At 51.6% G+C, this 11,644-nt stretch overlaps 1 protein-coding gene across 3 annotated transcripts in view; it reads right to left on the bottom strand.

Moving 5' to 3' along the window:
- The window catches only part of OPA3 (outer mitochondrial membrane lipid metabolism regulator OPA3), a 63,053-nt gene that overhangs the window by 26,311 nt on the left and 25,098 nt on the right, over positions 1–11,644 (bottom strand). The window contains exons 1-2 of one of the 3 annotated variants that reach the window (XM_017874359.1): positions 2,295–2,593; positions 634–1,692 (exon numbers count right to left, since the gene is read on the bottom strand). The exons of 1 other annotated variant lie outside the window; for it this stretch is intronic. In XM_017874359.1, the coding sequence (XP_017729848.1) occupies positions 1,295–1,692; positions 2,295–2,385 (489 nt within the window). In that variant the 5' untranslated portion in view covers positions 2,386–2,593 and the 3' untranslated portion in view covers positions 634–1,294. Of the gene's footprint in view, positions 1–633; positions 1,693–2,294; positions 2,594–11,644 lie in introns of those variants that run through there. One more of the 3 variants, XM_017874358.1, reaches the window with a different exon arrangement.

Raw genomic sequence — 11,644 nt, 5'->3', positions numbered from 1 at the left:
TTTTTTTTTAAGATGGAGTTTTGCTCGTTGCCCGAGCTGGAGTGCAATTGTGCAATCTCGGCTCACTACAACCTCTGCCTCCCGGGTTCAAGCAATTCTCCTGTCTCAGCCTTCCAAGTAGCTGGGATTACAGGTATATGCCACCACGCCTGGCTAATTTTGTATTTTAGTAGAGACGGGGTTTTATCATATTGGTCAGGCTGGTCTCAAACTCCCAACATCAAGTGACCTGCCCACCTTGGACTTCCAAACTGCTGGGATTACAGGCGTGAGCCACCGTGCCCGGCCAGGATTTTTTTTTTTTTTTTTTTTTTTTGAGACACAGTCTCACTCTGTCACCCAGGCTGGAATACAGCGGTACAATCTCGGCTCACTGCAACCTCCACCTTCCAAGTTCAAGCAATTCTCCTGTCTCAGCCTCCCAAGCAGCTGGGATTACGGGCACCCACCACCACGCCTGGTTAACTTTTCGTTTTGAGACAGTGTCATGCTCTGTTGCCCAGGCTAGAGTGCAATGGTGCCCTCTTGGCTCACTGCAATCTCCACCTTGTGGGTTCAAGCGATTCTCCTGCCTCAGCCTCCCGAGTAGCTGGGATTACAAGCGCATCCTACCACACCTGGCTAATTTTTGTATTTTTAGTAGAGATGGGGTTTCACCGTGTTGGCCAGGCTGGTCTGGAACTCCTGACCTCAAGTGATCTGGCCGCCTCAGCCTCCCCAGGTGCTGGGATTAGAGGTGTGAGCCATGGCTCCCAGTCGCACCTTTGTTTTTTCTCCTAAAGAGAGCAGTGATGCTCAGCTAGAGCTGACCTTATAAGGTGACGGGGAGAAAAGGCCACTGCAACACACTGCATTTCCTTACAGAGGTCTGTACCGATTGACAAAAACAAGGGGGTGTTCCAGTGTAACAGATGAGTGTCCCGGTAACGGTTAACACTGATCAGGTAAACCCGGTGTGGGGGTTAACAATAACACATTGATTCAGCTCAAGACCAGGTTCCATTTTTTCATTTGCCAGAGTGCCCGCGGTGTCCCGCTGGCTGGGACCTTGCAGGTCGTCCTGGTTTGGAGTGGGGACTAGGGAGTGAAGGATGATGGAGGGGGCTATGTTGCAACGCTTCACCTGCTGGTACCAGTGGCAGGTAATTGCTGCTCTTATCAGCAGGGCTAACCAAATGCCAAGTTGCACCAAGATCCTGGTGATTTCCACTGGGCCAGCACAGGCAGGGGTGGTGTGGGAAGAAGGCCACGTTAGGTACATAGGCCATGTCCAAATTCAGGGTCCAGCAAACTCCTATTTCTTGGACGCAGACACTGCCTGGGACGCGGACCGGCCGGGGTTGCAGAGCTGAGCGCGCACCTCTTGCAGCTCTGTGCGCAGTTCCTCCAGGGCGCCCTGTGGCGGCACCGCCTGCACCTGCGCCTGCAGCGCTTCTAGCGCCAGCGCCAGGTGGCCCACCTCGTCCCGCAGCGCGTTCCAGGCGGCGCGCTGCTCCTCCTCCTTGTGGCGCTGCTGCGCCTGGTGGCGCCAGTACTCCAGCACCAGGCAGCCGCCGCCCACGATGAAGATGGTGGCTTCGCCCAGCAGCTCCGCGCCCAGCTCGGCTGCCGCCTCCTCGTTCAGCGGCTTGATGACCGTGCCTCGGAAGCCCATGATGCGCATCTTGGTCCGCATCTCCACCCAGTGGTACACTGCGGGGGAAGACAGGGGTCAAGCTGCGCCCTGGGAGCCCCCTGCAAGCCCCACCCCTCTCACCCAGGGAATGCAGTCACCTAGCCTGGGTAACCCAGGGGTCTTTTAAAAGACCAGAATATTCTAGCGAGCAGCCAGGGATGAGAAACACTGCCCCAGAAAGGAGGTCCTCAGACTTGAGGGGCCACGCCCCAAGAGGGACACCAGGGACTTCCACAGCGCAAAGTTCATGGACGGTGTAAAGGTCCAGTTGCCAGATGCTTAGCTCCCTGTGTTCCTCCCTTAAGCCACCGCCAGCCAGGCTGTCCTGCCCTGGCACTGTCACCCCACCCACTTCCCAGGAGAAAGACCAACCCCCTTTCTTGCCTTATTTTCCCAAAGTGCAAAGTTGGGGCTGCAGATAGGTGGGGGGAATGGGGGCTCCTGGCTCCAAAGGGCAGCTTAAGGTGGCAATCGATGCTAAGTGCCTCTGAACACTTAGATACACTTGTAATAATCAATCAGTTTTGCAAGTCTGATGGCTCCAATCCTAGAATTTCATCAGCCCTGAAGGTGCAGCTAAGAGCTGCGAGCTCTTCACAGAGAGGATTTGGGCACATACCTTGGTGGGAGCTCAAGAAGTGAGTGGTGCTGCTGGAACAAAAACTCCTTCCTTGCCTAGCTGCTTCTTTCTGAAGGAAGATTCTCAGCATTTGAGTCTTTAAAACCAGTGCAGAATTGATGCTGCACCTGACTCACTCCTGCAACAATTAATATTCATCCAAGGGCACATGAAACCACAGAGGGAACCCTTGTCTGGTGCTTTTGCAGACTCATTTGCAACATCTTCTTTTACTTTAAAGGTTTAGTAATTATTCATGAAAATGTATAAAAGATGAACTCTTTTGTTGTCGTTGTTTTAGAGATGCAGTTTCGCTCTGTCGCCATGCTGGAGTGCAGTGGCACAGTCTTGGCTCACAGCAACCTCTGCCTCCCGTGTTCAAGCAATTTCCCTGCCTCAGCCTCCTGAGTAGCTGGGACTACAGGCGTGCACCACCATGCCTGGCTAATTTTTTGTATTTTCAGTACAGAAGGGGTTTCACCATGGCCAGGCTGGTCTCGATCGTCTGACCTTGTGATCCACTCGCCTTGGCCTCTCAAAGTGCTGGGATTACAGCTGTGAGCCACTGCTCCCAGCCAAAAGATGAACATTTTAAAGTAACTGCACTAATAATAATTTCAAAATTAACTCAATCCAGAAGAAAACAATTTAGCATTTAGAACCTTATGGTCACAGGAAATTAACATGTAAATTTCTGTATGTATTTTGGTTGCCGACATATAAATCATTAGATGGAATTCTGTGGGTATATGGACTGTAAATACAAAAGTACACGAATGAAAAGAAACCATGTGAAATTTCTAACTGAAAAGAAGAGCTTGTTTTATTTTATTATTTTCGAGACGGGGTCTTGCTTTGTCACCCAGGCTGGAGTGTAGTGGTGCAATCATGGCTCACTGCAGCCTCGACCTTCCAGGCTCAAGTGATCCTCCCACCACCTCAGTCCCTTGAGTAGCTGGGACTACAGGTATGTCTGGCTAAAATTTTTTTTTTTTTTTGAGACGGAGTCTCGCTCTGTCATCCAAGCTGGAGTGCAGTGGCGCGATCTTGGCTCACTGCAAGCTCTGCCTCCCGGGTTCACACCATTCTCCTGCCTCAGCCTCCTGAGTAGTTGGGACTACAGGTGCCCGCTACCACGCCTGATAATTTTTTTTGTACTTTTAAGAGACGGGGTTTCACCATGTTATCCAGGATGGTCTCGATCTCCTGACCTCGTGATCCGCCCACCTCAGCCTCCCAAAGTGTTGGTTGGGATTACAGGCGTGAGCCACTGCGCCCGGCCATTTTTGTATTTTTTTTTAAATAGAGATGGGGGTTATCAGTATGTTGCCCGGCTGGTCTCGAACTCCTAGGCTCAAGCAATCTGGCTGCCTCGGCCTCCTAAAGTGCTGGGATTGCAGGTGTGAGCCACTATGCCTGAGATATATATATGTATATATATATCTCCTTAAACCAGACATTGGTAGGCATCAAATCATTATTATTGTATGTAATTTGCAATAAATATGAAGGGAAGGATACACCAGCCGTCTGGACATGTCAATATCATAACACACCAGAACCAGAAATTCCATCCTTTACAACTACTTAAGGTTATGAAAAAAGTTTTACTTGTCAACTTGAAAATGCACTAGAGGGCACACAATTCTTTTTTTTTCTTTTTCTGAGACAGGGTCTTGCTCTGTTGCCCAGGCTGGAGTGCTATGGCAATCTCCACCTCCCAGGTTCAAGTCATCCTCCCGCCTCAGCCTCCTGAGTAGCTGGGACTACAGGCGCATGCCACCATGCCTGGCTAATTTTATTTTTTTGAGTAGAGATGGGCTCTTGCCATATTCCATCATATTTATTTATGTATTTAACAGACGGGATCTCACTCTGTGGTCCAGGATGGAAGGCAGCGGCTCTATCACAGTTCACTGCAACCTCAAACACCTAGACTCAAGCAATCCTCCCACCTCAGCCTCTGGAGCAGCTGGAACTACAGATGCCGCACCATGCCTGGCTGTTTTCAATTTTTTTTTGTTTTGTTTTTTTAGAGATGGGGTCTTGCTATGTTGCCAAAGCTGGTCTTGAACTCCTGGGCTCAAGCAATCATCCTGCCTCAGCCTCCCAAAGTACTGGGACGACAGGAGAGAGCCACTGCGCCCAGCCACTACACATCTTTCATCTTCAAAGGGGTGGGGCGGCAGGAAGGCTTGGGGGCGCTCTGCTGGAGCTGGAGGGAAGACCTGAGGCACCAGCCCAGGGCCCGAGCAGTCACTGTCACTGTCACTGTCAGCTGCTGCAGTTACTGTTACAGCTGACTGTGGCTTAGGCCCTGGGCTTGTGGGTTCCTGGGGTCCAGGCTGTGGAGATCCCTCCCACACGAGGTCTTAGGGTCAGGCTGACCTGGGGTCCCCCTAGGGCTCCGCCACCTGCTCTCTGGTCAATGACAGCCTGCCCCGAGCCCCCCTCTGTAACACAGGAAGGACAGCATCATCCTGACAATGACACTCGCCAGCCCTGGTGGTGGCCCAGAGCTGGGCCCGTAACTGTCACTGCCTCCTTCATGTCAGGGACACCTAGCACGGTGGCCAGAGAGTGGTGAGGGCTGAGGGTTCCAGCTCCTCTGGCCTTCCTGGGTAGGGTTCCCAGCGTGCAATTCCAAGTGTCTCAGCGTAGACCACGCATGGGGATCTGGGCCAGCAGGTGGGTGTGGGTGTGCCAGTGGGAGTGGGCACGTACCCAGGCCACAGGAAATCAAATCAAAGAGAGTGTGTGTGCGCGCACGCAGGCATGGGCTTTCAGGGCTCTTAGAGCAGGGGCCGACGGCATTCTCTCTCGGGTCAGCGGTCAGATGTGGGCTTCAGGAAACAAGGCCCAGGTGGGAATGAATCACAACAGGGCTGTGATTCTAGAAGTGATAGCTGCAAAGCGCCAGGACAGAGTAAGCTGGAGGACTCACCACACTTGCGGGGTCAACAGGCTCCAGATGTCTCCTAGACACCTCACACTCAGCATGTCCAAACCTGAACCCAGCTCCCGGCCCACACTTGTCCCCCCACTAGAGACCGGGGCCTCATCCCAGCTGTTCCCCTCCTCCCACGGCCTCTGAGCTGCGTGTCGGGTCCATTCTGCATCCTGAACATCTCTCCCAGTGGATTCCCTTCTGCTGTCCTGGTCCAGGATCCATCCCAGCTCTGACCAACGTTCCCCTCCCTGACCTCCTGAATAGGAGGAATACAGGCTGTCTATCCACTTCCGAGTGCCTATCACAACCAGGAATAGTGGCTATCCAGTTACTTGTCTGCAATCAGTCTCCCCACTGTCCTGTAAGCCTCACAAGGGCAGGGCCCAGGGCTGTCACAGTCACTGCTGTGTCCCCAGCACTGCCCAGTGCCAGGCCAGGCACACGCATGATGCTCATGAGATCTAAGCTTAACACATAAGTGGGTCCCATCTCCAGCCTCCTTCCCATCTGCCGGCCCCAGCCTCACCCTCTGCAATTGTGCTCCACGCAGCAATCAGAAGGAACTGGTGAGAAGAACAGAACAAACTGGCCAGGCGCGGTAGCTCAGGCCTTTAATCCCAGCACTTTGGGAGGCCGAGACAGGTGGATCATGAGGTCAGGAGTTCAAGACCAGCCTGGCCAACATGGTGAAACCCCATCTCTACTAAAAATACAAAAAATTAGCAGGACGTGGTGGGAGGCCCCTGCAATCCCAGCTACTCGGGAGGCTGAGGCAGGAGAATTGCTTGAACCCGGGAGGCGGAGGTTGCAGTGAGCCAAGACTACGCCACTGCACTCTAGCCTGGGCAGCAAGAGCAAGACTCTGTCTCAAAAAAAAAATTAAAAAGAAAGAAGAAAGAAAAGAACAACCTACCATTCCCCGTCGCCCCACCACCAACCCCGCCGCAAATAAAAGTAACACATTGCAAGAAAACAAAGTACTCAAACTATAAAACGTAGTCAAAGTTCCCTCCTCAGAGGAACCCTCAACTACTGCCGTTGCCAGCCTGTTTTCCCCTAGCGCCATCTCCTGGACAGCCCGTAGTAAGCACACCTCACTCATTTCTGAGCTCTTCAAATGGAGGTTTGTCCAGATCTAAACCATTTTTTAGCTACTCATAATCCAGCGCCACTATGAAAGGTGAGCACTCTGTCCCCACACGGCCTGCCCTTCCTCCACTCCCCCATTTCTACAGGGGATTTGTGTGCAGTTTTTATTATTCTATGTTCCGTTTTTTTTTCAGACGGAGTCTCGCTTTGTCCCCAAGGTTGGAGTGCAGTGGCGTGATCTCGGCTATACGGTGCAGTGGCCATGGAAACACTCTCCAGTGTGGTGTGACTAAGGCAGAGAGGAGACCCTCTTGAGTGCTGCTTCATGAGACTTCAGTGCTTTTTTTTTTTTTTTTTTTTTTTGATAGAGTTTTGCTCTTGTTGCCCAGGTTGGAGTGCAGTGGCTTGATCTTGGCTCACTGCAACCTCTGCCTCCCGGGTTCGAGTGATTCTCCTGCCTGAACCTCCCAAGTAGCTGGGATTACAGGCGCCGGCCACCATGCCCAACTAACTTTTGTATTTTAGTAGAGACGGGATTTCTCCATGTTGGCCAGGCTGGTCTTGAACTCCTGACCTCAAGTGATCCGCCCACCACAGCCTCCCAAAGTAGTGGGACTACAGGTGTGAGCCACCATGTCTGGCCTGACTCCAACTTCATGAGAGATCTTAACCTATAATTTTCCTTTTCTGTAATGGCTTTGTCAGGCTTTGATATCAGTATTCTATTGGACTCATAAAATGAGTAAGTCAGTGGTCCTACTTTCTCTCTTAAAAGAACTTGGACAATAGTATCCTTCCCTCTTCTTCCCCTTCCCCTTCCCATTCTGTCCCCCTCCCCCTCCTCTTCCCTTCCCCCTTCCCTTCTCTTCCNTGATAGAGTTTTGCTCTTGTTGCCCAGGTTGGAGTGCAGTGGCTTGATCTTGGCTCACTGCAACCTCTGCCTCCCGGGTTCGAGTGATTCTCCTGCCTGAACCTCCCAAGTAGCTGGGATTACAGGCGCCGGCCACCATGCCCAACTAACTTTTGTATTTTTAGTAGAGACGGGATTTCTCCATGTTGGCCAGGCTGGTCTTGAACTCCTGACCTCAAGTGATCCGCCCACCACAGCCTCCCAAAGTAGTGGGACTACAGGTGTGAGCCACCATGTCTGGCCTGACTCCAACTTCATGAGAGATCTTAACCTATAATTTTCCTTTTCTGTAATGGCTTTGTCAGGCTTTGATATCAGTATTCTATTGGACTCATAAAATGAGTAAGTCAGTGGTCCTACTTTCTCTCTTAAAAGAACTTGGACAATAGTATCCTTCCCTCTTCTTCCCCTTCCCCTTCCCATTCTGTCCCCTCCCCTCCTCTTCCCTTCCCCTTCCCTTCTCTTCCCTTTCCTTTCCTTCCTTTCTTTCTTTCCCTCTTTCTTTCTTTCTTTTTTTTTTTTTTTTTGAGATTGAGTCTCACCATGCTGTCCCAGGTGGACTGCAGTGGCGTGACCTCAGCTCACTGCAACCTCTACCTCCCGGGTTCAAGTGATTCTCTCACCTCAGCCTCCCATGTAGCTGGGAGTACAGATGCACACCACCACACCTGGCTAATTTTTGTATTTTTTGGTAGAGACACGGTTTCACCATGTTGACCAGGCTGGTCTCAAATTCGTGACCTCATGTGATCCACCCGCCTCGGCCTCCCAAAGTGCTGGGATTACAGGCGTGAGCCACCGCAGCCGGCCTCCTCCATTTCTCTTTTCCGGTCTTTTCCCAATTCTTCTTTCAGATCGCAGCTGAACTGTCCCTTCCTCCAGGACGCCCTCCCTGAACCACAAGCTGGGTCAGACATATTCTCAAGGTTCTCAAAGCTCCCTGGGCTTAACACAAGGCCAGCCTTAATAAATGGCAGCAAGAACTCTGGAGTCACATAGACCTGGACTCAAATCCTGGTTTTGTCACTTTCTGGATATGCAAGTTGAGCCCTGGTGTTTCCTCATCAATACTAGGACTCAAAATACTCAACTGGCAGGACTGGGAGAATGGCAATGACAGAGTAAGGGAGAAAATGCTGTTTGTAAATGTTAACCTAATATCCTCTTCCTGACTCCTATTAGGAATTTTATTCCTGGAAGTACGTCCTACCCACTGGTCTGAATCTACTCTTGGGTTACATAGAATCGTTTTCTGTCTCCTCCCTGAACTCTCTCCCTCCAGACTCACTCCCTTTCATCTGTCTTACATAACAGAGAATCCCAACTCAGATGTCCCCTCCTCCAGGAAGCCTTCCCTGACCTCCAGACCGCTGGGCTCCTCCATCCGAGCTCTGACTGCTCTGGGTCCTCACTGCATGGTGACAAGTCTGTCTCTCCAACTGGACTGTGAGGCCGATGCAGGCAGGGCCTGAGCCTAACTCGGTCACTGCACTGTCCCCAGCCCCAGATAGGCACAGAGCAGGCACTTAATGAAAAAGCTGATCTGTGGAGGTGCCCAGGAGGTGGCCATGGACAATGGGTATGGCTCCCTGTCTCTGGCTCCCCATCCCCCTTCTCTCTCTCCTGATGCTTTTGGTGTTATCTGTCCCCTCGAGAATGTGGCACTGTGCATCACCCCTCCTCCTGGAGACGTGTGCTTCTCTTGGCTCCAGGCCCCCCTCCACCCGTCTGTCTCTGGTATAGACCCTTTCCTCGGCCTCAGTGGCTGGCATTTCTCAGGGTACCATTTCCCAAGCCCTCTTCTTACTCGACTGTCACATCCACTTCCAGGGGCCACTCAGAACTTCAGGACCCAAACTCCTGAGCTCAGATCTCTCTTAGCCCCAGAGCTCCAGGTCACAGGCACTTCAGACACTCTAGGTCACAACACAATGGCTGACCAGGCCCAGGGAGGAGATTTCCCAGAGAAAGGAGGGATATCTTAACCCACGGAGTCAAGTAAAGTGACGTACTTGGCCACAGTTAACTATTGTTCAAGATTTTTCTGAGCATGAAACTGCAGGTGGCTGGAATGCAATCCTTTCCTCAGGAAATGTGCTGCTAAGACAAAACAGCTCCCTCCATGGTGGGGGACTGGGGCTCAGAAGCTTATGGACAAATAGGACAGGCCGGATGCAGTGGCTCACGCCTGTAATCCCAACACTTTGGGAGGCTGAGGTGGACAGATTACCTGAGGTCAGGAGTTTGAGATCAGCCGGGTGAAACCCCGTCTTTACTAAAAATAAAAAAATTAGCTGGGTGTGATGACGCACACCTGTAATCTCAGCTACTCGGGAAGCTGAGGCAGGAGAATCACTTGAACCCAGGAGGCAGAGGTTGCAGTGAGCCGAGATCACGCCACTGCCCAGCCTGGGTGACAGACTGAGACTCAGTCTCAAAAAAAAATAATAAATAAATAAAAGAAATGGGCCGGGCGCGGTGGCTCAAGCCTGTCATCCCAGCACTTTGGGAGGCCGAGACGGGCGGATCACGAGGTCAGGAGATCGAGACCCTCCTGGCTAACACGGTGAAACCTCGTCTCTACTAAAAAATACAAAAAACTAGCCAGGCGAGGTGGCAGGCGCCTGTAGTCCCAGCTACTCGGGAGGCTGAGGCAGGAGAATGGCTTAAACCCGGGAGGCGGAGCTTGCAGTGAGCTGAGATCCGGCCACTGCACTCCAGCCTGGGCGACAGAGCGAGACTCTGTCTCAAAAAAAAAAAAAAAAAAAAAAAAAAAAATGACACCTAAACGAACGTGCGTTTCTGGAGAAGATCCTGGAACAGGCTGAAAAGGATACCAGTGGAAACACTGCTGAGATAGGAATGAGGCCTGCAGGCTTTATACCAGTGTTCATTTCCTGGGTCGCCTCATTGCACTGTGGTTATGTAAAATGTTATCATCCGGAGACTCTGGGTGAAAGGTATGCGGGAACTCTCTGTACTATTATTGTAACTTTTCTCTGAGTCTAAAATTAATTCAAAGTAGAAAAAACGAAAACAGACACAGCCCCCAGGTGGCTCGACTGTGAGGAAATGGACCTTCTCACCCATTTGCTGGTGTAAGTGTAAATCCGTGCACACCCTGGAGTCAGTCATTCTGCTTCTGGGCATTTATGCCAGGTTCACCTGTCCAGGTGCGAAAGGCCTTGCTGGGCTCCTTAATCCTGCAGCACAGTGGATGATGACAATTAAAAAGCCAAGAGAGACCCTCCGACACTATAATCTCATAAATTCCAGCATTTCTGTCAGCAATTGAAATAGAGTAAGGAAGTCCGGCTTTCTGTTTTTGTTTTGAGACAGGGTTTTACTCTGTCACTCAGACTGGAGTACAGTGGCAGGATCATGGCTCACTGCAGCCTGGAATCCCAGAGATCAAGCAATCCTCCTGCCTCAGCCTCCCAAGTAGCTGGGACTACAGGCAAGAACCAGCACGCCTGGCGAATTTTGTTTTTGGGACAGAGCCTCTTGTTGCCCCGGCTGGAGTGCAGTGGCGTGATCTTGGCTCACTGCAACCTCCACCCCCCGGGTTCAAGTGATTCTCCTGCCTCAGCCTCCCGAGTAGCTGAGATTACAGGCGCACGCCACCATGTCCAGCTAATTTTTGTACTTTTAGTAGAGACCGGGTTTCACCATGTTGGACGGGCTGGTCTCAAACTCCTGACCTCATGATCTACCTGCCTCGGTCTCCCAAAGTGCTGAGATTATAGGCGTGAGCTACTGTGCCTGGTCTTTTATTTTATTTTATTTTATTTTTAAATAGAGATGAGGTTTCGTCTCGTTGCCCAGGCTGGTCTTGAACTCCTGAGCTCAAGCGATCCGCCTGCCTTGGCCTCCCAAAATGCTGGGATTACCAGTGTGCGCCACTGTGCCTGGCCAAAACAGATAATTAAAACTTTTTTCAAAAAAATCAAACAAGCCACCTTGGCCCCCAGGATTCCACAGGTCAAGCCTCTACCTCTGCACCTCTGCTGCTCCCTTCTCAAGACCCAATAAAACAGCAGTCTTAGGTGGAAAGACAGCAGAAGTCACAAGAACAAAGGGAAGCTGGCTGGGGTGGGGAGGTAAGGGGGGTGGTAATGCGACTAGGCAGAAGGGGAGGGAATCAATGATGCAAGCCTTGAGGCGGGAGCAGATGGCTGAGAGGTAACTGAGCCAGCAGGGAGGCTGCTGAGACCTAGGCACTCATGGAACGGGGCGGGCAGGGGGAGGAAGGGGAGAGGGGGAAAGAGCGGTGGCAAGAAGCAGAAGGAATTGGAGACTAGGACCACACGTGCCAGATGGCTGAGGGTGGGGTTAAGCCCAGAATCCCTCCTTGACTGGGGGTGAACCAGGAGGACTCTGAGAACAGCCCAGGGGGCAAGT

This window comes from Rhinopithecus bieti, unplaced genomic scaffold, assembly GCF_001698545.2.
Source record: "Rhinopithecus bieti isolate Rb0 unplaced genomic scaffold, ASM169854v2 scaffold_7888, whole genome shotgun sequence".
Taxonomy (NCBI): Eukaryota; Metazoa; Chordata; class Mammalia; order Primates; family Cercopithecidae; genus Rhinopithecus; species Rhinopithecus bieti.
The sequence above is the reverse complement of the archived record's forward strand: the minus strand, read 5'-3'. Positions and strand labels throughout refer to the sequence as shown.